Below are 26,850 nucleotides of genomic sequence, written 5' to 3' on the forward strand. Positions count from 1 at the left end.
CTCTTCCCCGTTTGGTCCTCAGAGGCCTAGCTTTCTCCCATAGCCATGTTCTGGCCTGAGCTGAGAGCCTACGCCTGCCTACGTGCACCCTTGTCTAAGGTAGGATCCATCTACTCATCAGGGAAACAGGCCTGATGGAGAAGCAGGAAACCACTTCAGGACAAATGCCCAGATGCCAACATCCTCTTCAAATTTTGAAACTAAGCCTTGAGCGTAGCAAGAAGGGTGGGAGAGAGACATCATGAAGAACTCCCTGATGATAAGACATCAGGGAAGGTTGGGTCTGCTCAGGGATGGAAGGGTGGGGTCGGGGGTAGGGGAACGAGATGACCTGCAGTCGGTGGGAATTACATTCAGGGCATAAGACTTCTGGGGAAGGGGCTCCTGTTTGAAGAAGAAAAGAACACAAAAATGTTTTCAAAGCCTGCGTATTCCCCCTCAAAAAATTCCTTCCCCAAAGCCAAACCTTGGTACAGGTCTGGAGAGGGAGTGATAGGAATTGGGCAACCAGCGGGGAGAGAACAGGGCATAAGAGTCTCCTGAAAATGGGAGAGTCCTGCCTAAGAGAAAAGGATGCAAAATAAAACTCCTGGGTAGCCCCCCTCCAAAAAAATGTCCTCCCCAAAGCCAAACTCCGCCATGGGTTTGGGGTTGGGGTGGAGGCGGGTGACTCACCTGGGCCGGCTGGCCAGCCCCGGAGGGGGCGGAGTCGCCATGGAGGTGGGAGCAGAGGGAGCTGAGAAGGCACACGGGGTCCACGGTCCAGCCGCCAACCTGTGTGTGCGAAGCGGGGGACACCCCATTAGGGGGAGCGGGCAGGAGCCGCTGGGGGGCTGTGACGGGGCAGGAAGGGGCGTTCTCTCCCCGGCAGAGGGCCCCTGCAGCACTGACTAGTCCCTTACGGAGGGGAGGTGGGTTCTCTAAGAGCCCTTGGTCTGTTTCTGCACGTCTCCCTCCTGTCAGGCGTGGGGCTCCCTAAGCCAGGGGAGAAGTTTCCCCATCAGCTACTCCTGAGGTCCTTCTCTTCACTTCTCGACCGCCTCCTCGCACACTCTGCCAGGGAGCTGCTCCCCACTTCTCCCCTCCTCCAGCTCTTTGTTCCCTCCTCACTGAGGGTGTCACTTCCTACCTCACAGAGATGAGAACCATGGGCAGGGGGCCTCGCCCAGCGCCCACTGTGCTCCTTTCCCCGCCCCGGCTTTCTCCCCAGCCTTCTCAGAGGGATCAACTCTTCTCCCACCTCAAGGCCACAGCACACCTAAGGCTCAAAGCCCATCCCCTTCTGATTCCCATGGCCCTCTCCCCCTCCGCGTCTTCAAATTCTCCCATCTTCATTCATTCCACAAATATTTACTGAGCCAGCACTCCGCGGAGACACTGAGCACTCCATGGCCAGAGAACCGGCTGTGGGTCCCACCCACTTACACTCGGGGAGGGAATGAATGAGTTGATGAATAAAGGGATGAATTTGAGAGTGAATGGCTGTGCTTTGATTCATTTCCTATGTAGTTACAGAGTGCCTCCTCACTGCCAAAGAACATGCCAGACACGGATGAGGCCCTCAAACTCACCCACATCTTCTCTCACAGGCCTGCTGCCCCTTGTGGCCGCCACCTTGGCTGTCTTCGCCTTTTTCTGGCTGAACCTCCCCAGACAGGTCTGCAGCCAAGGATCCTGTCCCTTCACCACCTCCCATCTCCTCTGAAACTGGCCATGAGCTCACCACACCTCAAGACATGAGCTCTCAGTCCCCTCTGGACCCAAGTATTCTGGCCGGTCCCAATGGCCATTTCTCTCCCCATCCCTCCTGACTTCGGAAGTGCAGGGGGCCCTCCTGCTGGGCCTGTCTCCTCTCCCTCAGGTGCAGAACTATTCCTGGCCCCACTTCCCCAACTGCCATGGCCTCTTCACTCTCAGGCTCCATCCTGCCTTGGTGGCCAGGCTACGCACCAGGTCCCACTTCCATTCCGACTCGGTCGTGCTCAGCCCTGCTCCTGAAGCTGTGGGCCCTTCAGAGCCTTGAGCTGTGCACAGTGTTTAACAGACATCCTGTGAACACCCTACCTGCTCCTCAAACTCTTCTCTCTGTTCCTGCCCCCACCCCCCCAATTCCCCTCCCAATTCTCTCAGTTCTCTCAAGGCACCAACATCTCCCTGTCACCCAGGTTTTCCTGTCTTTGCCTCTAGACCAAGGCAGCAAACAAGCCTTGTTCAGTCTTCTTCCCAACCCCCCTCCCCATCTTTTCCCTTTGTCCTCCATGACACACTCTTCCTCTCCTTCTCCTGCCTCCAGCCACCCTTTTGTCCCCTCCTATTCACCCTGAAAAACAACCACAGCCCTTCTAGCTACCACCATTGGGCCCCACTTTTCCAGTCAGACCCCGCCCCGCAGCCTTCTGCACCAGCCAGGTGGACCTCTGTGCCAGTCCCCAATCCAGCTCTGCTCAAGTCTATGCTCCCCTCCGCTTCCCAACACCTTTTAAAATACCTTTCTCCTCCTGATGCCTCATCAGTCCTTTTCATCCATCTACACCTAGTTTAGGTTCCTCCTCCTCCAGGAAGCTTCCCCTGACCAGGGCTGCCCAACCCTCCTCCAACCCTCTCCCAATGACTGTGCTCCTCATATTTAGGTTTAACCATCCCTCCACCCCATCTAGATCACAAATGCCCCTGCTTCTTCTTCCCAAGCTGGAGCAAACAGAGGGGGATCCCTGAGAGTGGGGACCACATCTCCCTCATCTGTGACTCCCCCTATTCCAATCAGAACTCTGCTCCCAGGACAACTCTGGAGCTGGTTAAAAGCAAAAGCCGGACAGAACTAGAAGTGACGTCAGGGGACAGATAAGGTACCAGAAGTGAGCTATGCGTCCTTATCCCCTGCAGTGAGTGGGTAGGGACATCTTCCCCTTCCCCAGCCACACCCAGCAGTGCCTGGAAAGGGGGGGGGGGGGGGGGGGGAGGGGCAGAGCAAGACAGGCAAGGGAGTGGGGACTGACACCCCCAGGCTGGACAGAGAGGATGCTGATGGCAGGGAGCACCCTCCCCGCGGCCCCTTCCTCCACAGTGGACAGTGCCTGAGTCTCAGCAGCCACCCAGGCCCCTCACCCACGTGGGGCTGTAAGCAGAAGGCTGGTACCAAGAGAGAACTTTCCTACAGACAAGACGGCCAGGTTTGGATGGAGAGATACATCCAGGAACCCAAGGGTCTGGGGGAGGCTGACAAGGGAAGCACCCCTCACCCCCAAATCGAAAGGAGAGCAGACAGGCCCTGGATGAGAGGCAGGAGCCCAACCCCTCTCTAAGCCTTACTAATGGCAGGAGCGAAACCAAGGCACAGAGAGAGGAGGCCTCTCGCTCAAGGTCACACCGAGTCCGGGGGAAAGGATGGGGGGGGGGGGGGGGGGAAGACCCCAGGAGTTCAGGGCTCTGTCCCTGCCAGGCCGGGGGCACATCAGATCCAGCCTCGTGAGGTTCCCACGGGGCCACAGCACAGAGGTGCGGACCCCAGGCCTCCATTCCGCCGCTGATGGACCCTCGGCTTCAGAACAGTCAGTCCCCAAGGTGTTCCCTCCTCCTTCCCCACCGCGGGCGCCCTTGGCCTCCAAGGCGTGCCTGCCTGCCCTCTGCGCAGCCCATCAGCCTGAGTTAGGTGCCCAGTCCCGTGCAGGCAGAGGTCTGGAGGCGGAGCCCCATCCCCACCCTCCCCAGGCTCCAGAAAAGGCCAACCGGGCCACTGCCCAACTCTCCCGCCCCAGACGCCCCTCACCTCTGAGAATCGGAATGAGCCTGGGGGCAGGGGAGCACGGGCCAGACCCTCCCCCGCCAGCTGGCCCGCCCCCACCCGCCCCGGGCGGCAGCCAGCCCCCAGCCGCCAGCCCCCACTCACCTGCTCCCGGATCCGGTCCTGCTGGCCGCGCAGGGCCAGGGCGTGCTGGGGGTACTTGCTCTTCAGGTGGTCCATGAAGGCATCGCGCTTGCGCTCGGCGTCCGCCTTCTGGAGCCCGCTGAGCGCCTCCAGGCTCTGCGCGGCGATCACCGTGTGCCTGCGCTCGGACGTGTGCACCAGCCCCACGTTGGAGAAGCGCCGGCCCCCGCTGCCCCCACCGCCCCCGCCCCCCAGGGTCCGGTACTCCCGCGGGTACTCGGCATCGTCCGCAGACAGCATGGGGGGGCTGCTCCGCTCGGGATCTGCGGGAGGGGAGAGGGGACACGGCGGGGTCACGGCGCGCCGGGCCTGGGGCTGCCCAGCCCCAACCGGAATCACTATGGGGAGGGGCGGGGCGGGGCGGGCCAGGCCTGGGGTGGCCGAGAGGCACCTGGGGTGAGGCAGGTGCTGCCCAGCCCCAACTAGAGGACAGAAGGAGCAGGGGGTGGGGGTGGGGGCGGAAAGGGAGCCTGGGGCATCAAGGAGGGTGGAGAGCAAGGGCAGGTCCAGCTTCTTGCTCTTCCACGGGGTGGGGGGGGGGGGCTGGAGGGATGACTGCAGGTGAGGTGCTGTCCTTTAAGGCCAAAGAGGGTGGAAGCTGGGGGTCTGGACAGCTTTCTAGCCACACCCCCTTTCTCCTTAAGGCTGCACAGGTGGGGGAAGAGGGTTCCTTTGAGGCGCTTCCTGAAAGGTGTAGCAAGGAGCCTGCACTGTCTTCCTTTCCCATGCCTCCTGGACAGGTGGGGGTGGCAGCCTCCTCCCTCAGACTAGCATGTCCCGGACACTCTTGTCCTAGAGGCTGGGGGTTGGCCTGGGAAGGGGCCGGAAGTAGAACCTGTGGGGGCGGGGCATGAAGGCAAAGGTCACACTCGGGGCTTCCCAAGGAGATGGAGGCCCAGGGACTGAGACATGGGACCCTCTTTCCCATCCCTTCCCAGAGACAGACAGGTGGACAGACAGGAGAGGCTGGGCACAGAGAGGACAGGGGGCGGTGGGTTTGGGGTAAACTCAAAGGAAAAAGAAAGCAGACAGAACAGCTCAAGCCCCCCTCCTGGGGCCCTCCCCGCCCTTTCTTCCCAACACACACACACACACACACACACACACACAAGTTCAACACCTACAGGGGACAAAGGACAGCACAGAAACGAGGAAAATGAGAAGGCCGGGGGTTGAGGTCCCAGAAAGAGCTCTGAATCCCTTCCCCACATGTTCACCAGCCCTGAGCCCCTGGTGAAGTATGGTACCTATTTGCTTTGTTTAACAACGGACAGGTTATTTTGATTTTCTGAATTATATAAATCATCCCATTCGATTGAATACCCTATTGATTGTAATGGGAAATCCCATTTGTAGTGGCCATACTGGTCTTAGAACGCACATTTTTCCTCCACGTGGGAAGGACAGCACAGTTATCCCAAGGTCAGAGGGCTCCAGTTAACTGTCCTTGTTGACTCAGTGTTCCAGAGACCCCAAACCGTCATTTAGATAACATGCCTAAGTTTAACCCAAGTTCCTCATTCCAGACCCAGGGCTCTAGATAACGTGTTTCTGTCAATTCAGTGACCCCGAGACCCAAAACTATAATTAACATGCTGCTTCTGCTTCTGGAAACTGCTTTTTTGCAAACCAGGTTCCTCATTCCAAATCTTGAGATGTAATCAATACCTTTGTGATTTTTTGCCTATATAACCCTGGAGCTGCGACCATCTTGATACTATGAGATTTGGGGAATGGCCCCTCATAGTCCCGGATTGCAATAAATGTGACTCTTTAATTCGACTTCTTGAGACGTCCTTCTGTGATTCGCAGGGTACATTATAACACTGGCCTCCCCGGGCCTAGCCCTGCAGACTCCCACCCTGAAGCCTCAATGTTGGCCTTCCCATAGCTCAGCAGGGGGCAGTGGTTCCAGAGGGCTCCAGGGGTGGCAGGAGTTGCTGGGGCTTACCTCGGCCATATTCCTGGGCATGAAATACATTGCCCTCCCCACCCCCAGAAGTCAACCGCACTGGGAGGCCAGCACAGTCTTCCGGCACACCCCCAACCCCACAACCAACCAGCCTCAAAACAGGACCCCCCAAATATAGCCTTGGTCTGGGACTGTCAGGCACTGCAGCAGACACATGCACCCCCTCAAGGGGCCGACTTGAAGGGGACCCAGCCAGATTCCATCCAGGCCAGCCCCTCAGCCCCCTCCCTCCACACACCACAGTTCATCAGGCCTGTGGCCAGGCCTCCGTCACCTCGTGTGCAGCAAAGAGGGAGAGAGGAGATTCGGCCAACTTTCAGGAAAAGCCAGCCCGCACCCAACACACACACCCACACCTCCCTGGGCTACGTCTGAGGCGTGTGGATCTGAGGGACAGAGCCCAAGAGGACCCGGCACCTCACACCAAAACCAAGGGAACACCGGCTTCTATGGACACAGATTCCCACAGCTCCCAAGGGTCTGCTGTCATCACAGCCCAGGAGTCTCCCAGGACCCCTGTCAGGGGGTGTTACTGTGGTCCCATTTCAGAGATGGGGCTACCGAGGTCAGAGAAGTCACATGACCAGAGGCCAGATTTGACCCCAACCCCTATCAGTTCTCCCCTCCCCCCTCCCACCACACTTTCCTGACATGTGACAATTGTTATTGATGGAACACGGACACACACACACACCGCCTCCCCCGCCAGGGGCTCTTTCTTATTTACCTGATGTCTCTCCCCTGGCGCTGGGTCTGGAGTCTTTCCCTCCTTCTTCCCCTGGGCGTGTGTCCCTCTCACCACAGTCACCCTGCTGTGCTCCCCAGAATGAGGTCCAGATACACAAGAGATGGTTTTGGGAGGAGCACTGTTTTATACTTTAATCGTTTTGCCTTTATTTGCATAAGGATTAGGAAAACCCCAACTAGAAGGCCCGACCACTGATTTCATGACTAGCATTGTCTGGGGTGGCAGAGAGAGAAGGTTTCCTTCCAAGTAAATGTATTTAAGTTCCAAGTGAGCTAACGAAAACCATATTGAGTTAATACAGCGCAAAGGTTCCCTGACAGGGAGGAGACTCCTGAAGATGGCTCCTGACTGAGCGAGGCTGGAACCCTGACCCAGTACCTACCCTCGAGGAGCTGGTGGCCACCCAGGATGACCAGTGACTGTGGATGATTACTATCACCCTAATAATCATCTGGGAGAAGGAGGGGCCCTGAAGAAATAGCCCAGACCCAGGGGGCTGAACCTCCTGTGGCCCCAAACCCCCCTCTTCCACTCACCCTCAGCACTAGCTGGCGGTTTGCAACCTCATCGGGTACAGCAGAGCAGGAGACGGCCTCTGTGGCCAAGGACCCTGGACACCCGTAGCCCCCTCTTTGCCCAGGCGGGAGCAGACCCTGCCACGGCCTTGCTGCTGGAGCCGGGTCCAGAGTCCTGCCCAGCTCTGCCTGAGCCGCAGGGACCTCTCCCAATGCCCGACAGCCAGGCCTGCCGGGCCCTCCCAGCGCTCTGGACGCACACAGGCCCACTGGGACAGGTTTCCACTCTCGTGTGCCCTCCGGGGCCCAGAAGAGCTGCTCCTCCAGATCTGAAGACAGAAACTAGCTGGGGAAAGAGGCGAGGCCCCTGCGTAGCCCAGCATCCTAGCCCCCTGCCCTGTGCATGTCCCCTGCTTTCTGCAGGGCCCCAGTGGACTGGGAGGACTGGCCTGCGCTTCTGGGCTGAGGGGCCTTCCTGTTCCTCTTAGGACAAGGCCTCTGGGAGCTCGGGCCCAGGCACTTGAAGTGAGAGCACGGCTGGGAAAAACCAGGGCCAGGGCCACCCCGTATAGAGTCAGCCCCTCCCTTGAGGGACCCTGGGTTAGGGTTAGCCATTCATTTACTTGTGGGTCTGTCCACATGCCTCCTCCCTCGGGGAGCCTGGGCCCCTAATCTGTAAAATGGGGTGTTAACCTCTAAACCCTGCCCACGGTGCTGAGTGAGGAGCTGGAGAGACAACGGAGGAGAAAGTACTTTGTTTTGAATTAAAGACATTCCTGGCACAGAGCTGTTGGGCCCCAGCAGGACAGCCTTCCCATTTCATTACCCCTGACCTGCTCCAGCCAACACCAAGTCCTCACAGCCTCCCTGACCCTCCCAGACTGAGCAGCCCAGCCAAGAGTCCCGGAGATCGATTCCAATCTAGCAAGCAGCAGGCTCTGGGGACCACAGCCTGAGCAGGTTGATGTTTCCTGTTCAGTGACCAGGGAGGGGGAGGGGGAGGGGTCTGTCCAGGCAGGGGTCTTGGGGGGTCAGGGAGGCCTTGAGGGAGTAAGCAGGGCCGGGTTCTACCAGGGCAGGGACACAGGAATTGGAGGACTCAGGTGGAAAGGCAGAGGCAGAGAGCTCTGAAGGAAGGGGAAGGTTTGGAAGGAGGGGAGCTGAGCTGGGGTACATGGGGAAGGGGCGGACTCTTGGGACTGAAGGTCTCTGAGGGATGGAGGCGGGGGCAGCCTGAGAGATAAGTTGGGGCTGGAGGGTTCGCCATCTCTCCAAGGACCCTTAGTGTCCAAGGCCGACCATCATTTTGGAGTCAGAGATTCAAGCTACAGGGAAGATGCCGGGGACTGGTGAAATCCAGGTCAGAATAAGGGGGAGGAAAGGTGGGGCAGGGGGGCTCCGGTCACCCTCAGCTCAGCCCGCCCAGCCTGGGCAAGCGGGGAGGGAACAGCCAAGCCTGGGGTGATCAGGAAGGGGTGGGCGCCCCCCAGTGGCGGCTGCAGGAAAAGGCGCAGGGAAGAGGGCTACATTGTTACTTGTTCCACCGATTCCAAATTTCATGTTTATTTATGAGCCCGATTTATTTTTATTCTCCACTGCATTCTAGTACATGAGATCACTGTAACTCACGGTGAGAATTAAGAGCGCCTAAGTCTTAGTGACACCGTCTGGTAAGCCGTCAAGCCCAGCCCCACCTGCATCTTGACCCGATGTCCCCATTGACTCTGGTTGCCCAGGGGCAATGTTCACACATGACATCATCTTCAGAGGAAGAGAATGTGGAGAAGAGAGGAGGGGAGTGGAGAGGGGAGAAGAGAGAGGAAGGGGGGACAGTAGAGAGAAGAGCTGAGCTACAGGCTACCGGAGAGAGAAAAGGACTCTGGGGCCCCTGTTTCGAGGACCCCAAGCTCAAGACCTGGAGTTCTGGTCCCCGTCTCCCTCTCCCTGGAGGTGGGGAGCTGAGAGGCCTACAGGTGTGTCCCCGCCCATTGCCTGGGCAGAGGTGGGGGTGAAGCACCAGCTCAGGCGGCCCCCTGGCAGGGCAAAGGGAGGGGTGCGAGGAGATTGCCGGAAGGGTGGGGGGCCTGGCGCAGACCCCGCAGTGCCTCGCCCAAACACAGGTACTTGCAGCTCGAGGCTCCCCCTGTCCCGCCGTCTGCAGCCAAAGCAAGAGGAGCCCAAGTCACCCAGGAGGAGCCCTGAGGCGACTGCCACCATCGATTGAGCCTGACAACTTCATCCAGCGGGGTGCCTGCTGCATCAGGAAGCACAGTGTGCTGGGAGGTCAGAGGCCAGAGGCCAAAGGTCACGCTTGGCAGAGGCTCTGGGTGGCACCTGGACCAGGTGAGGGGCTCATCCCTTGCCCCACCCGCTGTCTTTGGGGGCCCTGGCTCTGGGCTGCTGTGTGCCCAGGCCCCTCCGTCCCTGCTGTCTGTCTGTGGGTCCTCGGAGCAGAAGCCCATCTGTGTCTGTTTGCTAAAACCATCTTTTCCACCCCATGCCACAGCAACCAAAGTCATTTTCCGGGCAATTGCCTTCCTGTAAACATTCCTGTGTAATATCCCCCCAAACTGCTAATGCCCAACGCCCTGTTGAGTCTCCCCGTCACTCCAACCGGAGCCTCAGAGGTGGGGGTGGGCAGGAGGGAAGGGCAGTCAGAGAGGACGAGGCAGCTGGACTGAGAATTAGGGACAGGGCTTCATGGCCAGCGCCTGGCACAGAGGGGGTGCAGAAACCCCACACCTGCCCCCCATGTTTCCACATTCCCCACAACCCAGCACCACCTCCCTGCATGTCAGCCACCTCAGGAGAGCCTGTGTGGGCCGGGAGGGGAGGCAGAGAGGATGGGGAAGGGGAACCCCGGGAGGGAGGCCGGGAGGAAAGGCAGCTGACTTAAAGGCATGGAGGAGATGGTTAGACGATAAAGGTGACTTCCTGGTGACTGAGAGCGAACTGTCATCACTGGGTCCCCGGGGAAGGCCAGCTCCCCTCCCCCTGAAGTGTGAGAGGGAGGACAGAGAAATGGGCAGAGGCCAGATGGGACCCATCTCCCCGAGAGGGACCCTAACTACCTGGGCACCGCAGGGGTGGGGAAGGCACACAAGGCACAAGGGCATCGGAGGCCGGCGACCCTTGGCTGGTGACACACGTGACGCCCCTCCCCAGACCCGGCACTAATCCGCAGAGCCACTGGGAATGGCAAGGGAAACTGAGGCCCAGGGAGGCTGAGTGATTTAATGAGTCACCACGTGGACTCCCTTCCTCAGAGCTGGGGTAGGGTGGGGGGAAGGAGGAGAACAGGGCTGTGGCCTGTGACCCTCTGGCCTCTTCCACCCCATGCCCAGGAAGCCCTGCTACCCCCAGCCCCCGGGGAAGCTGGGTATCCACTAGGAGACCCAGTGGGAGAGTGCAGGGCCCTGCCAGTCAGAGCTTCATGCAGGCAGAAAAATACAAACCAATTTGCACAGATTTAAAGCCCACGGAAGGCCACTTAGTTGGTAAACGAGTTGGAATCTAATTAAAGGACCTTGCAGGGCTGGGGGAGGGAGAGCTCACCTGCCTGGGAGGAGCTGCTGCATGGAAAGCAGGGGGTATGGGGTGGGGGGGACTCCCCGTAGAGCCTCTGGGGCTTTCCTCAGGGAGAGAATGGGAGGGGGTGCTGGTGCCCTGGGGGTGTGGGCCTGTCCCTGCCAGGTGCCGCCAGCATTTCCCTGTCTCCCACCCCTAGCGGGCTCTGTCCACTTGCTCAGAGCGAGCACCCCCAGGCAGGGCTTCTTCACCCAAATGGGCACATCCATCTCCCCGGGAGGGACCACCCGCTACCCGGGCACCGCAGTGGTGGGGACGGCAGGCAAGGCACAAGGGCAAAAGGACAGTGACCCTTGGCTGGTGACGCACGTTCCGCCCATCAGACTGGGGACCGAGCCTTGCCGCCTCCTCAGACTGGACCGTCCCTGAGAGCAGGGCCTGCGCCCCTCTCTGGGGGCGATAGGGTGAGGCCCCCGTTTACCTCTTTAGACAGGGGGCTCCCTCCAACTGGGGCCTCCTTGAGGGCAGAGGTACCACTCCGAGCGGATTGAGTGGCCTTGCCGTGCGGGGCGAGGTGAGCGGACCCACAAGCCAGGTCAGGAGCAGGCCGGGCCTCAGCACCGCCCCCGCCTGCGGCCTGGCTCTGCAGGGCTGTGGGGTTCCGGCTTCTTCTCCCTGGGCCTCTGCCCCCCTCCCCCCACGTACACAGGCCACAGGCACAGGCGCCCTCTGACCCTCCGCGCTTGTCTCCCAGGCGGGGAAGCCTGAGGTCTGGAGACTGCTCTGCTCACCTCTCTCTCTGCCTATCTTCAAAACCAAGCTCCCTCCAGCCAAACGCCCTTCGCAGGAAGGAAACCGAGGCGCAGAGGGCACACCTGACCATGTCACACAGGCGCTGTCGGCAGAGCCAGCAATGGGATCCAGGCGTCCGGTCCCCAGGGACAAGGACTTTTCCGCCCACGATGTCACTTCCCAGAAAGAACTGCCAAAGGAGCCCCTCCCCTGGCGGCAGCCCCCCAGAGGGCACAGACAACACCCCCTCGGGAGGAATCAGCATCGAGGCGGAAAACGGCCACAGAACCCTGGGCCCAAAAGAGAGAGCTGGCTGGTGGTCACAGCCCAGCCACACCCCGGTGTGGCATCTCCAGCCAGCCAGGCCACTCAGAATCAGGGTCCCCGCCTCGTGTCCTGACCACCACACTCTTCAGAAACGACGCTTCTCCTTGCAAAAGAGCCAATAAGCCGGCCCCTGGACCAGAATCTCAGAAGCACAACCTCCCTCTCTCCCTGCACACCTGCCCACGCAGACCAGGCCATGGCATCACCGAGAACCCCGGAATGGGGGGCCGAGAAAGCTCTGGTCAAGCCCAGCTCCGCCACCGACTAGATGTGCAATCTTGAGCAGGTCAGCAGCCTGTCCGAACTTCAGTCCTCTCATCTGTTTTGGTTTTGGATTTTAAAGACAGGAACACGGACAGGAACATAGGCTGCACACTGCACGGAGGCACCGGCCTAGGGAGCGAGCTAGGGGGACAATTGCCTGATATACCCAATTGCCTGAGTTCCTCTCCCTCCCGTCAGAAAGTGATCAGACCCAGGACTGTGGGGTTTTGATTTTTAGCTACTAATGAAGAAGATCTGGCTAATTGGCTTCCTGGGCAGGGAGGGGGTGGAACTGCAGAGGGGAGCATGTCACCCCGTCTGAAGCCTTTGCTGGAAAAGCTGGGGACAGCGCTGGCTGGCGGGTGCCCACACGGAGCCGCCGCGCTCACAAGCAGCTCCCGCGTGGCATCTCTACCATCACGCGCCCGGGAAGGTGTCCTGTCAGCTGCGCATCTCCTCAGAGAGGCAGCAGAGAGGAACACAGGCCGCAGGAAGGGAAGGAGTGAACCCCGGAGCGTGGGAAGAGGGGGGAGGCGCCGTCCTCCCAGCTCTGCCACCTCTCCCAGGGGCTAAGGCCAGGGCAGTGGGAGTGGGCGAGGGACCTTTCCTGTGTCCCTTAACCTGCCCAGAGGGAGGGATCCTGTTCCCACGGGAGAGACCCCAGTCTGTTGGAAGTGAGGGGTAGAAGGCCCACCCACCACCCCACCTCCTCCCAGGGAAGTGTTGTCCATACCCAGTGGTCACCCAGGGCCTCACATGCTGGGCAGGAGCCTCCTCAGCGACACCACCCGACATGGGATCAGGCTCCCTCTAGGAGGCCAGTTCTCTGCCAGCACCCAGACAGCTCCCTCCGTCACCAGAATGGCCAGGGTCCTGCGGCCTCCAGATTCCCGCACACGCCCAGTCGCTCACACACGCAGGCACACACGTCCGCCCACCCACACGTCTATCGTCACACTTGGGCACGGTGGCACCTGCCCACCTGCCCAGCACATGCTCATCTCCATACGCGCAGTCGCCCTCCACAGGCATCTACGTGCAGAGGGGCACCCCCAGGCCTGGGAGGGCTGGGGTTACGGCACAGACGCCCCCCCTGACTCACCACTCTGCCATCTCGTCTCAGAGGCCACCAGGACCGACGAGGCACTGGGCCCAGGCCCACATGTCACGTATATTTAAGACGCCCCGAGAGATCGCAGCACATCCGGGAGCTCCATCCAGCGCCAGGTCAATGCCTCTGCAGCTTGCGTGCCAGACTGTGGCGACCCCACTGACCCTCGGAAGGCAGCGTCCTGGGCCCCTCTCCTACTCTGTCAAGTTCAGAGTTTCTTTCCTGCAGTGTTTACATTCTGTCTCGAAATAGACGGATGGGCCTGCTGACCTGACCTCAAGGCCACTCCACTCTGACCAATGTTTAACCAGCAAGGCAATGCCAGGGCCTGAGATGCTCCGCTCGGCCGGCACCCAGCCCACGTCCTGCCTCTACAGAGCTCGGCTCCTCCCCCAGAGCGAGGGGCCAGAGTGCCTGTGGCCTGCTCCCACCTGCTGCTGCAGGGTGAGGGGCAGGGCTCAGCCCTCAGCTCATGGGTTAATTACTCCACCGCCCAGCATGCCAACCAAGAATGTAGGATGTCAAGGTCAGTGCTCCGGGAGACTGCAGGAAGCAGGAGGAAGACAGCCCTGAGATCGGAGAAGGCAGGGGGAGACTCAGCGGACTTCCTGCCAGGTCCAGGCTGACCCGGGAAGCCTGATCCGACAGCAAGGGCAGCTTTCAGAAGTTCTCCCTGTTGTCCAACCAGAACCTTCCCAGGATCCGGGAAGGTGGAGCACAAGCTGGAAGGCAGGGGAGAAATAAAGTCTCCCCTTCCAACTGTCTGCAAAAGACCCGAAACCTACCCCCCGCCCCCCGCCCCCTGCAGTCATGATAGTCTACAGGGCTCTTAAGCCACTATCGTTCCATTTCAGTCCCCTGGGGAGCTGCTCTCCCCACCCTACAGGTGAGGAAGCGCAGGTTCAGGAAGGGGGGACTTGTCCAGCGTCAGAGTGGAGCCTCATCTCAGCTGTGGGGGTTCTCAGCACAGATCCCCCTACTTTCCCTGCACCCGGCTGCCCCTGGGGAAGATGCTGATTCCGCCACCACGGCATCCCTGAGCCTTCGTCCCAGCCATTGAGCCAGAGCCCCTGGCGTCTCCTCCTTCCGTCCAACTCCCTGAGAAGGGAGCACGCAGACAACTCTCTTCCCTGAAAGCAGAGGCCCTCAGCCCCTCCTCTCCAAGGAGGCCTTCACTGGGAGAGCCGAAGGGACCCTTCCCCAGGACGGGGGGGGGGGGGGGGGGGGGGGCGCCGAGGGGGGCGGGGGGAGAGAGGAGGGGCCGCGGAAGCCCAGGTGCATTTGGTTGCCCAGGCCCTCTTCTCACCCCTCAGCTGGATACAGTCTTCCCAGGCTGTGCCGAGACAGGAGAACTGCAAGTCCTCCCTGTTTCAGGAACACCATGCAGCCAGGGCTTGGATACCTCCAGGAACGGAGACCTCATTACATCCAAGGCACCGATCATCTGGTGGGGCTCCTGCTTCCTTAGAATGAGGCAGCATTGTGTCCACGGCCCTCACAGGGCCCCGGGGACACCACCTCTCCCTTCGGAGGAAGACGGAGCGTCCTGAACCCACAGGTTCTCTGCTGAGCCCAACACCTCGGGTCCTTCTTTGCACGGCCTCATTCCTGTCCCCGAGCCCAGCCATCTGCACTGCCCTCTGTTGGGTGAGCCCCCTGTTGTCACCACCCCTCTTAGCTGGCGGCCTCAAAACAACTCCAATGATCCAGATGATGTCCGAGCCGCCCAGATGACCCCTTTCTAGGTCTGTCCTCGCCAGCCCTTCCCTGCCCCCAGCGTGTGTGCCAGGGACGAGAAATGCCCAGGGCGTGCACAGCCTGCTCTGGGACCAGACTGTTCCTTCCTTGCCTCCTGCGCCTCGCTCTCGGGCCTCCCCTGACCTCAGGCCTCAGGGGCCAACTGGACTCCTGCTGCCTGGAATGGGGGGCTCTCCCGGCAAGGTCACCTGACCCTGCCTGCTCCTTCCAGGCACTTCCATCGGCCCCAGTGCCTGGCTTTGCTAGTGTGAGTCAAGGAGTCTGCTCTGGGCTGTAGCCCCTTCCTAACAGCTATGCCCCTCACAGCCCCAGCAAGAAACCCCACAGCCCCACCAAAGAGCGTGCCCAGGAGTCTGAGTGGGCAGGCTGCTCTGCCCGTCATTCTCTGGTTCGTGGCCTGAGGCCCTGGATGCCCTGTCCAGCTGCCAGCCATCTCAGGGGTATAGCCCAGCCGCACGGTGAGCACTGGAAACCACAGCCCACAAGAGAGTGTCTGAGGCACGTTAACCACACAGTGCTTCCTCCCGGCAACCTGCTTCCTCCTCCCCAGTGCCAACCCTGCCCTGCTGCCAGAGGGCCCAGGCGGGGACCGAGAGGCTCCCCACACCCACCCCTGGCTGCTTCCCTAACTGTGCCCTGTGTCTGCATCCCATGCTCACACGGTGGCTAATTCTGGCGTCTCATCAGACAGTAATTATGGGGGAATCAGCAGCGCTGTCATCGCTGCAGCTCGGCACCTGTCACCACGCCGCCATCCCCAGGCTGCGGGGATGAGACCGGAAGCTGAGGGGGGAGGGGTGCACTGGAGTGAGGGGCGTCTACTCCCGCCTTGCGTCTGCAGCCCCACCTCCTTCAACCCTACCTACCCACAGGCAATGCATGCCAGCCAGGAGGCTACTAGCCTCCCTGCTACCCAGGGCGGGCACTGAATGCATGTGTCACGTGTCACATGTACACACACCCATGACCAAACAGAGTGGGAAGGACACAGCAAGCCACGGCTCAAGTCTTGCCTCGGCCACTTCCCCTACACATGACCCTGCACAAGTCATTGTACTTCTGGCTGTCAGGCTCCTCAACAGCAAAATGGGGGAAATCGTGTCTGCCTTGGGGAGACGGGAAGAAATAAATATGTAAAGTCTCTAGTGCAGCTCCTGGCACATTTACGATCACGTATTCACTCAGCAAACGATTAGTACACATCCACTATGTGCTGGGCCACGTGTGAGGATGCCAAGATAAATCAATCAGCCCTAACCGGTTTGGCTCAGTGGATAGAGCATTGGCCTGTGGACTCAAGGGTCCCAGGTTTGATTCCGGTCAAGGGCATGTACCTTGGTTGCGGGCACATCCCCAGTGTGGGGTGTGCAGGAGGCAGCTGATCCATGTTTCTCCCTCATCGATGTTTCTAACCCTCTATCCCTCTCCCTTCCTCTCTGTAAAAAATCAATAAAATATATTTTTAAAAAAAGATAAATCAATCACAGTTCAGCAAGGATCACACTCGGGCTGCACGGAGACGCGGGCATTTTGTTTGGCGCGTGGTGGTTTGCTTTGTTTTCTTTGAATTTTAATGCTGTTAAGGGGCACATGTGGTCTTGTCCTCACCACAGTCCCCACCATTCCCTATTGTCCTCACCCACTGCTTCACCGTGTCTTGCCCCCAAGAGTGAACCTGGACTAGTAGGCTGTGGTATCCAGAGCCAATGGCCACGAGAGATGTGACCCGGTGCTGGAGAAGCTCACGAGGCGGCCGAGGGGGTGCAGGAGGGGCCCTTCAGGAGCTACAGGAGGAGCAGGAATGGGAGGTGGCGATGTGGGGGTGCTCCTGGAAGAGGATTCACAGAAGCAACGGCTTCTGGAGACAAAGCTGTCCCAGGAGGTCCCTCCTGCTGTTAGGTCTCCAGGCCCCAGGCTTGGGCACCTCCCACTTCTCCAGAACCCTCCAGAATGCTTTCCTGGGCGGTCTTATTGGTGGAGCTATGATGTAAGACCACCTCCCCGTCTCACAACCAAGCAGCTATCACAACCGAGCCAGCCACTGAGTCACTCCCTGCCTCTGCGGGTCTGTTCCAAAGCAGCTCTGCACGTGGGAACTCTCTAACGTCCAGTCCCCCCTCCCCCTGCCACCCCTACTCCTGAGTCTCCCCAGGGACAGAACCAGGGATGGGGTTGGGGGAGGAAGATGAGTTGAACCTCACAGTTAATTTTCAGTGGCATGAACCCTGCTTGTGGGAGCGCAGACGTGAGGGGAAGGTGCACCGCTCTACATACAGCATGAGGGAGTGAGGCTAGATCTGAGAAAGGTGGGAGGAAGGAGGAGGAGGAGGGCTGAGGCTGCTGTGAGGGCTTATCTGTGTGACCTTGGGCATGTTACTCAACCCCTGGTGTCTGTCCCCTCCCCTGTTAATGCGACAAGAGCATAGCGCTCACAGGATGGCTGTCAGGATGAAATGAACTAACGCATGGACAGAGCTTAATGTAGCATCTCTGGCTCATATATTATGGGTCGTTAGTATTTGCATTATTACTAGGGATGACTTTTCCCCCCAAACTCAGCAACACTACATGAGCCCGACCCCTTGCCAACCCTCCACCCTCCACTCCCTTCTCTTTCGGAGTCCACAGAGGGAGCTCAAAGGTCTCTTCTAGCGGAAACCAGCGTCCACACTGAGGGGCGGACCCACTGTGTCCACCTCCACGGATGCCTCCCCACCCCCATCCCAGGCGTCACTCTAACAACCCTTCACAGCCCTTGTCCAAAACCCACCGACGTCTCATTCCACTGCGGGTGGAAAAGCAGGACGGGGTTGCCACCCCTCTTTACAGATGTAGAAAGTAAGTCTTGAAAGGTATGGAGCCCCTGCCTGTGGAAAGATTCCAAAGAGGGGGGGTGCAGGAGGGGAGCATTCAGGCCTCAGGGCCGAGGTGGCTACTCACTCCGGCCTCCTCCTGGCAACAGCGAGGATGGGGAGGGAAGGGAGCCGCACTGTTGCTCTTTTAGGAAAACGGCAATTTTAATTAAGAGGCAGACGAACGAGCGCTCTGCATTTTGTCTCCGAGCAAAGTTATTAAAAAGCCATCGAGGCGGAGGCAGCCCCAGTGGCAAGGAGGGCTGCCTCCCCAGGCTGCTGCCCGGATTGGGGCCAGAGCATCCTGCAGGGAGCCGCCGAGACCTGGAGGACGTGGAGGCACAAACAACCAAGACGGGATTCTGCAGCCCCTCCCCCAAAGGGGGGGCAGGGCAGCACCCGTACAGTACCCAGGGCACCACCTGCCCAGCCCCGGGGCAGGGCAGGGCCAGGGAGGAGGGACAGAAAGGGAATCAGCCATTGGGCGGGCCCTGCCGCAGGCCAGGCTCTGGACTAGCCACTGCTTTTCCTTTCCTCTGAGCAATGAGCCTGGTAGGTGTTCTGGCACCATTTACGGCAAGAACATGGAGGCGCAGAAAGGGACAGCGGTCTGTCCCAGGCCACACAGCGAGGAAAGGGCTTCAATGAGGTTTGGAGCCCAGGTCAGGCTGACTCTCAAGTCCAGGATTCCAGGTTGCTGGTCCTGGCACAGAAGTGGGGGGTGGGCTCCCTGCCCATTCTCCCTCCCCCAGCCTGGGCTCTCAGGGGCCCTCTGAATTGGCCTCAGTCCTGGCCCAGCAATGCTGCCCATAGTTCCCAGGGTCACCATGGACTTGAGGGGAACTTGGTTTCTGCTTGCTTGCTTGGGGGGGGGGGGGGGCACACTACGAGAGGGTGTCATTGGGTCACGGACACTCTATGAGGACACAAGGTACAGAGCATCCGCCAGCAGAGGGAGCAGGGGCGGGTGGGGCATCAGTGGACATAGAGTCATAGCCCTGGGATGGGGCGGGCACTCTACAGTCAGCTGGCCAGGCCACAGGCCCAGGCCCCACAGCTGGTGAATGCAGACAATCCCTTCAACTCTATTGGCCACTGTTGGGCTCTGAGCCTAGCCCAGTGCCCGGCACAGAGAAGGCATTCAGTAATTCTTTTTTGAATGAATGAGTGGATGAGTAAATGAAGGAATGAACGAAGGACTGAAGAAATGAAATGAGATCTCAGGTTCACAAGTATCTATACACTGAACAAAGACGCATAGAGGTCAGACGAGGTCCCAGCTCCTCCCATCCCCTGCCTTCTGGCCATGCTGGACCATGGGCTTCCTTCCCCTCAGGAGAAGGGCCCCTGGCTCCTGACGCCCTCCCCCAAGGCCACCAGGCCCCACGGCAGAGGGATCCTGTCTCCTCTGCCCTCCCCCGTTACAGGGAAGCTTTGCCACACACGCTAACGCACATGCGCACACATGCACACAGACACATTCTCTACCAGGCCAGGTGCCCTCCCCGGGGTCAGGTCTCTGCCGTCCCCTCCCCTGGCGAAGGTCTGGCCCACCAGGGATGGCCCCCTCCCCCACTTCGGCCCTCGAGGCTGGGGAGGGGCACCTGGCTGAGGAGCAGTGGGCGTGGAAGGGTGGGGGGGGTGCCTCCCTCCTGGCTTACGCACCTGGAGACTTTAAACAGAGGGAGCAGAGTCCTGGAGACTTCCCTCCCGCTGCACGCTGGAGCCCTGGGTGAGGGACAGGAAAGGAGGAAAGTTGTGAATGAATGCCCAGAGCTGGGGGAGAGGCGCTGGAGAGAGGAAGGGGCTGGGCAGGGCTCCCAAAGTGGGCTGGGCAGGGGCCTTGGGCCATGGGGGACGTGGGGACTGGGACAGCCAGGCAGCGCCTTAGGGGCGGTCCCTTTGGCGGTCCCTGGGGGCCGAGGGGAAAGGCAGACTAGAAATTGGGTGTTGGAGGAAGAACAGGGGCCGAGGGGGCAGACACTGGTGGGAGACAGACAGGAGGACAGACAGCAGGACAACACGGAAAACACAGGGCCCCCAGAATGAGGTCCCCAGGACAGACAGCCTACACGCTGGTTCTCCTCCCGGAAATGGGACCGGCTCTCTCCTGGGATGCCCACACTAGACCCTAAATGACAGCACCTTGGAAGGCGCATCTGCCTCCCCCACCGACGTCACCCTGTTCTGGAAGGTGGGGGGGTTCAGAGTCAGGGAGGCCTGCTGGCATTGCTCCGCTCACAAGCCGCTCCCAGCCCCGGGACCCCAGTCTGCCCCACTCAGCCCCTAGCCCTGAGGAGGGTCCCCTCCCCTGACTAACAGAAAAGGCCTTATTTCACACCCAACACGCAGTCACACACTGTGAGAGGGGCTGTGCAGGAAAATGGCACCCCTGCCCCCAACTGCCCGGAGCCCTGTATCTCACTTCTGCTCTACACCCGCCTGACCCTCAAACCGCCCCCTCTCGCCCTCCAGGGCGGTCCTTCTAACTGTCCTCTCCCTCCCTCGTGCTGCAAGAGTCACCCCTGATTCCCGGCTTCACTTTCTGCAGTTTCAGATACCGGTGGTCAACAGCAGTCTGAAAATATTCCGTGGAAAATTCCAGAAATAAACAATGCACGCGTTTCCAACTGCGCGCCTTCCCAAGCAGCACAATGAGATCTCGAACCCTCCTGTCTGTCCCACCTAAGACTCGAATCCTCCCTCTGTCCAGTGTTGCCACTGTGTCCGCTCCCCACCGGACAGCAGCAGTCCCGGTATCAGACCCACCGTCCCGTATCGCAGAGCTTGCGCGCAAGTAACCCTTATTGTACTTCCTAAAGGCCCCAAAGTCATTCCCACGGTGACTTTTTCAGTGCGTCCTTATGTTTTATTATTAGTTATTATGGTTAATTTCTTACTGTGCCTAATTTATAAATTGAACTTTATCATAGATATGGATAAGAAGGGAAAAAACATAATATACTAGTATATAGGGTTTGGTACTATCCGTCGTCTCAGGCATCCGCAGGGAGGACTACGGTATCTGTCTATGCCTCTGGTCCTGGGGCATGGAGCATTAGGACCAGTATCTGTCTATGCTTCTGATCCTGGGGCATGGAGCATTAGGACCAGTCCTGCCTGGAGATACTGTAGCCTGGGCATCCTTGTGGGTTACCCTTGGCTGGCCAGACCCATCCACACCCACATCACGTCTGCCTGCCAGCATGTGCAGAGCCCCCTGCCAATCTCATGGTTCCAATTTTCCCACCGATTACCCAAGACGCAGGCGCCCCAGGGAGAAACAACTGTCGTATCCAGATGTTGAGACATTGACTAGGGGAAGAAATCAAGAATGCTCACTAACACGTCTAGCCCCAGAGGGCTTCCTGGGTGCGGCAGTGGGGGTTGCGAGTGGGGAGTGGGCAGAGGGCCACCGGATAGGGGAGAGTGAAGACTCAAGTTGGGGGCGGGGGGCCTAGCCCCAGACAGGCTGAGATCTAAAACCCAAATCTGGTTTTCTCACATAAGCCCATTCCTCCAGGGAGAATGGCCTCCCATTCAATCATTCAATTGGATAGAGAGGAGGAAGATGAAGACAGAGAAATTAGTACTTATGGAAGGTTTACCATGAGCCAGGAACTGGGCCTGTGGCACCTCATTTAATCCTGGTTCCCACCCAGCGAGGAAACCGCCGTGATCAGCCCCAATGTACAGATGGGGACACTGAGCTTCAGGAGGTGGAGTGAGTCAGGGCTTCCCAGCCCGGACCTGTGTGGCTCCAGAACCTTGGCTCTTGACCACTGAGCTAAACTGCCTCCCACCCATTCTCCCCAGTCCTGGCTGTCTCCCATTCAGTGCCCTCTGGGAAGTTCTGCTTAAAGTCTAACTTCTTTCCGTCCCATGCTTCCGTATAAACTGTTTCTTAAGGACAATGAGTGGAAGTGAAGGCTTTGCTTCAGTATCTTCCTGCTTCGTCGCAGGGGTGGGAGGCAGAGGATTCTAACCCTGAGCTGCTGATGGGCCAGAGACCAGGGGCAGGAGGCGAGCTGCTGGGTTCGGGAGAAGTGGGTCCCGGATTTCCTGGGCTTCATCGTCCAGTGACTTCTGGCTCTCCAGGAGCCCCTCTCCTGCTCCCCCTCCTCCAACATGGAAAAGGCTCAGGAAGCCCCTCAAGGCCTTCTTGTTTTAACATCCAGAAATCCCCTGAGCATCTTGGTGAGGGAGAGCTTAACAAGTCAGGGAGCTGGCAAGTCCTAAGATCCCTCACCTTTCCTCAGAGCCCCCTAACTTTCAACTTAAGAGGCTGGGACAAGAATGGGGATCCATCAAGCCAGCCTGCCACTGGGCGGGACCCAGTAGGCAGGGAACGGCCAGGATAGCAGGCAGAGGCTGGGCGTGTCTGCAAGGGCCTCAGAACGCCTGCCCAAGGAGCAGGGATCCTTAATTCTTCCCCAATGAGGCAGATGTGGGTGCCTGGGGTGATGCTGCCGAGGCCCCATGTGTCTGCAATGATCTTACACCCTGGGGTGGGCGGAACAGCCCCTCCATCTCCTGTGCTCTGTACAAGCCTCTGTAGCTAGGGCCTCTCCGTGAGGTCTCTGTGTCTGGGGGCTCCCCTGTGGGCCCCTGTGTCTGGGCCTCTAGCGTGCTCTGTGGCCGGGGTGAAAAAGAAGCCCGTGTCCAGGCATGGGGATGTTTGTAGAGGTGAAGAAGGCAGGCATGTGAAAGGCCAACTCCTTCCCGATCTTACGTGACTCCACACCGGGACATGCAGGCAACTGGGCCAGGTGGCTGAGGCTCCCAGGAACCAGGGAGAGGTTGTCCGGGAGATGAGCCACCAGCGGAGGTGCCTCCGTGGAATAAAATGCGGACTGGATCATAGTTACTGGCTGGAATGGAGTGTGACAAGGTAGTTCTGCAGGGCTGGGAGGAAAACAGCTAGTTTATGTTCAGATGATAGCTGAATCCTATAGCCACTCCCTTCTCTTTCCTCCCGGCTGAAAGGACAGATTTAGGCAAGGTATGCCTTTGGAGCAGGAGGGACTGTCTGTAAGGGGGGGTGTGTGTGTGTGTATGTGTGTGTGTGTGTGTGTGTGTGTGCGCGCGCGCTCATCAATATTCTCTTGGGCCAAATTTCCATTTTTCCTGCTTCAGCTGGAGCCGGGAAATATTATTCCCACCCTCTGTGTGGACAGGCATGTATTATCTCAGGGGAGAGGAGGTGGGTAGGACCTGTGACAGCTGGAAGGGGCTTTAGAGATTCTCCAGTTCCACCTTCCCCTCTCACACCAAGGACACTGAAGACGGGGGCCAACTAACTTCCCCCGTGTGACAGCAGGAGGGGCGGTGGACACGCTGACACCAGTCCGATGCTTTCTCTTTACATGCCCTTCACCTCTCCGCCCTTGGGGCTCAAAGAGTGACTTCCCTGTCCCCATCTTTTCCCCAGTAGCTCCAAACCCCTCTCCATCATGACCCCTTGTACTCTGCCAACAGCAACAGCCACAAGAGGTTCAACCAAGCTCCTCAGGTCATCTCAAAGGTCATGCCAACCAGCCCCCTGCCCCTAGCCTACTCGGGTCAAAGGTCATGCCAACCAACCACCTGCCCCTAGCCTACTCATGCTCATACACACCCAACATTGAGAAAAAAGATGCAAAAATACCACCAGAGCTCCCCACCCCGGAGCAGCCACCCTTCCTCTCAAGCTGTCCTGTGCACAGACAGAGGGAGGGGGAGAAGAACAGGTTTCCCCAGCCTCCAAACCCTTCTGTTTGCCCAGCAGCAGCACAGAGAACGAGAGCAGGGTGTCCCAGGGTGGCTGGGCCCTGAGCCCAGTGCGTGCCTGGGGCATGAGGGGTGCAGTGAGGAGCCGAAGACGGAGTGTGGGAGAAACCGCTCTTCTGGGAACGGTCCCTCCGACTCCTCACCCCCTGGAGAACCCTCAATCTCAGGCTCAGGGGAGGGTCTTCTCTGAGTTCAGAGACATCCGTTCCCACGCCCACACCAATTACTGAGTGTTTATTATGCGTCAGGCACTGTGCTGGACATTTTCACCTGTTATTTCATTTAATTCTCACAACAATTCCACGGCATGAAACTAATCTTCCCCGGGGACAGTCCCTGCCGGAGACTAAATCTCACCTGATCCCTCTGGCTGCGTTTCCTCGGGCCCAGTTCTCCTTGGCGGTGAAGGGCATTTTGGCTCCTGTCTTTAGAAATTCCCACCATTACTCAGTGGCCCCGCATTATCTTCTCCAGGCATCAGCCTTTCCCCCAGTGCTTCCCCCATGTGACGGGCATTATAGGGGTGAAGGGCTGAGGCAGGACTAGAGGCTGGGGTCAGGGCACTGGCCTACGCCAGACACAGATAGAGCACATGCCAGGTGGCTGGGAGGAGGCCCTGGGGTCAGGCCCCATGAGATCAGGCTGGGCCAATGGAGGTGGGGGAAGGACTGAGAGCAGTAGGTTCTCCCTCCCTCCTTCCCTGATGACATCTGTGACCTTTGCAGTGTGGTAACTAGGCAGGACCCAGAGATGCAAAGACCTAGTTCTCTCTCAGTGACCTTTCCTTAGGTCCAAGCTCCAACCCACACATGCCCGGAGCCCAGGGGGCTGAGCAGAAGTGGGCAGGGGCACAAGGCCGCAGGACTGGCCCTGGGCTGTGGGTGGGAGCTGAAGCCAGAGGATGAACTCTCACACCTAGCTCAGCTCCTAGCACCCAGAGGGTACTCAGGCCTCCTGCTACAGAAGGGAGTCTCCCAAGCCCGCCTGCCAGCCTCATGGGTTTCCACACACCCTATGGTGGCCATGGGCACCTTGAGTGAATTTACACACCACTTGGCTTTCCTGTTTAGACCTTTTAGGGCAAAAAGGATGAGGGCAGGGGTCCCCTCCACTAGGGTTTTCCCCCATCCAGCCTCCAGCGCGGCTGGAACACAGGGGCCAGACCCACCTCCCCAGGGAATGCTCAGGCCTCAGCTTCCACCCATTGGGAGATTCAATCAGGGAAAGCATGGGCCAATGGGCAAGGGGAATGGGAAGGTGGGTGGGACTCTGGTCCCTGTGGGTGGCACCCTCTCCCTTCAAGCAGGCATCATTAAGATATGCAAAGCATATGCAAATCATCCACAAGAGAGACACGACTCCAGTGGAATGTCAGAAGAGACCTTGAGGATGATCCAGCCCATACCTCCTCCGTTCACAGGTGAGGAACAGAGGCCCCACCAGGAAGGGACTTGCTCAAGGTCATTCAGACATTTGGGCAATGAGGCAGGAGCCTAATGAGGGCTTTACTCAGTCTGGTGCTCTTTCCATGGCCGTCTTATCTTTCCTGTAGGGGGAAGGGGGGCCAGAGGGAGCACAGGGTCTCAATAGGGCTCCAGGGAGGCCTATCAAGACCCCACCTTCCTGCCTCTGAGCCTGGAGATGGTATAGTGAGTGTGAGGGGTACAGAGGGCAGAGATGCCCGGGAGAGTGGGTGACCAGGCGGGTGCAGGGGCCAGAGCCGGAGGCACTGTTTTCCTGCAGCCAAGCAGCAGAAGGCAGCCGAACTGGAGCGTCCGAAGCTCAATGTCAGGGCAAGGTGCCTGCTGTGGTGTGGGGAGGGGACGACGCCTTTACTACACACGCACCCCTGAGTGCCCAGCAGCCCCTTCCGCCTGGACTCTGATGACCATGGCACCTGACAGACCATAATGAACCCAGGCCCTTCCTTGGCTGCTGCCGCCTTCCCACCCCACAACCCCCAGCTTGGTTTCTCAACCTTCCAGACAGTCCTAGAAAGCAGGACCCAGCCTGGGGAAAGGAAGACAGACAGATGGGAGGAGCCAGACTGAAAGAAAAAGGGGAGACTAAGGAGCAGAGGGGGAGACAGGGGGGAGAGAGCATGAAAGGCAGAGCAGGAGAAACAGGGGCAGAGGGAGGGGAGGTCACGAGGAAGGAAGTCGGGGAGACTGAGGGGCATGGAGGGGACTGTGGGAGCAGCGGGGCAGCGAGGGGAGGGCTCCCAGCCTCCGAACCAAAGGACAAAGCTGGAGCCTGGATATGGGGCACAGGAACCCCATGGAGGCCTGAGGCTTTCTGGCAGGATTTGGGGACCATGCCCCTGTCCCTCTGCCCACCTCCACAGCAACTCTCCAGGCTGCCAGGAAATCAGCCCTCCCTCCTCTGCCTTCTTCCCTCCCTCTTTCTATCCCTCCCTTTCTCCTCCCCTCCTCCCCCCTCCCAGGGCTGGCAGGGGCGGGGGGGGGGCGGGGGGGCGCGGGCAGGCAAGCCTGCTTCCTCGCCAAATCCAAAGCCTTCATCTCTGCTTTTCAGAGCTGGGCATGAAAGAAGGGGAAGCGAGTGCAGCCCTCAAACCGCTGACGGCCAGATTTTTATTATCTTTGCTCCAATAGGCCCTAGGAAGTCAACAAGGGAATCTTCAAAGAGCATCTCCGCGGCTCACTGGAGCCGGCACCTGCACTGGCCCACTCACGGCAGGCAGCCAGAGCCTGGGGGACACAATCTGTCCCCCAACTCCCACCAAGCCCAGAGCCCAGATCTGAAGCTGCCAGGAGCCTCACCCTCAGCCTCCGTGCCTAGGCAAAGGCCACTTGGCCAGGCAGCCGGGCTCCAAGGCCAGGCCCAGGGCCGCTGGGCCTCAGAGACAGTTTCTGCCCCTCTCTCTCTGGACCTCAGAGACAGTCTCTGCCCCTCTCTGGACCTCGAGGACACGAGTGAAGGAGGAAATCAGATCTGCTTGCCAGGGCTCGGAGGAGATAAGTGCTTGGGATTCCTAGAAAGAGAAGCTTTTGTGGCAAGCCCTAGATTCCTCCTCAGATCCTTCCCCTGAACTGTCTGCCTGCCCCACCCCCACAGACCCCTCCGTCGCCTCCTGACCCCCCCTCCTAGAAGCCCTCCAGCCACAGCTGCCCCTCCATTCCTGAGCCCCAGGCCCGCTACTCAGGATGATCCTGGAACCCCAGGTAGCTCCCTCCGGACAAATCCTCAACTCCACCTGCCTTCTTTCCCCAAGACCTAACCTGGGGCGGGGGTGGGGCTAAAATAAACCTGCTACTTCAAAAAAACCCTC

At 59.2% G+C, this 26,850-nt stretch overlaps 1 protein-coding gene across 6 annotated transcripts in view; it reads right to left on the reverse strand.

The window, feature by feature from the left end:
* Window positions 1-26,850, reverse strand: part of SRCIN1 (SRC kinase signaling inhibitor 1) — a 64,090-nt gene that overhangs the window by 35,348 nt on the left and 1,892 nt on the right. For 4 of the 6 annotated variants that reach the window (XM_070392977.1, XM_070392976.1, XM_070392978.1 and 1 more), the window contains exons 2-3: window positions 3,887-4,188; window positions 676-774 (exon numbers count right to left, since the gene is read on the reverse strand). In XM_070392977.1, the coding sequence (XP_070249078.1) occupies window positions 676-774; window positions 3,887-4,188 (401 nt within the window). The remainder of the gene's footprint in view (window positions 1-675; window positions 775-3,886; window positions 4,189-26,850) is intronic. The other 2 variants (XM_070392982.1, XM_070392980.1) reach the window with 1 other exon arrangement.

Source organism: Myotis yumanensis, unplaced genomic scaffold (genome assembly GCF_028538775.1).
Source record: "Myotis yumanensis isolate MYYU_CA2020_CCGP unplaced genomic scaffold, mMyoYum1.0.hap1 SCAF_16, whole genome shotgun sequence".
Taxonomy (NCBI): Eukaryota; Metazoa; Chordata; class Mammalia; order Chiroptera; family Vespertilionidae; genus Myotis; species Myotis yumanensis.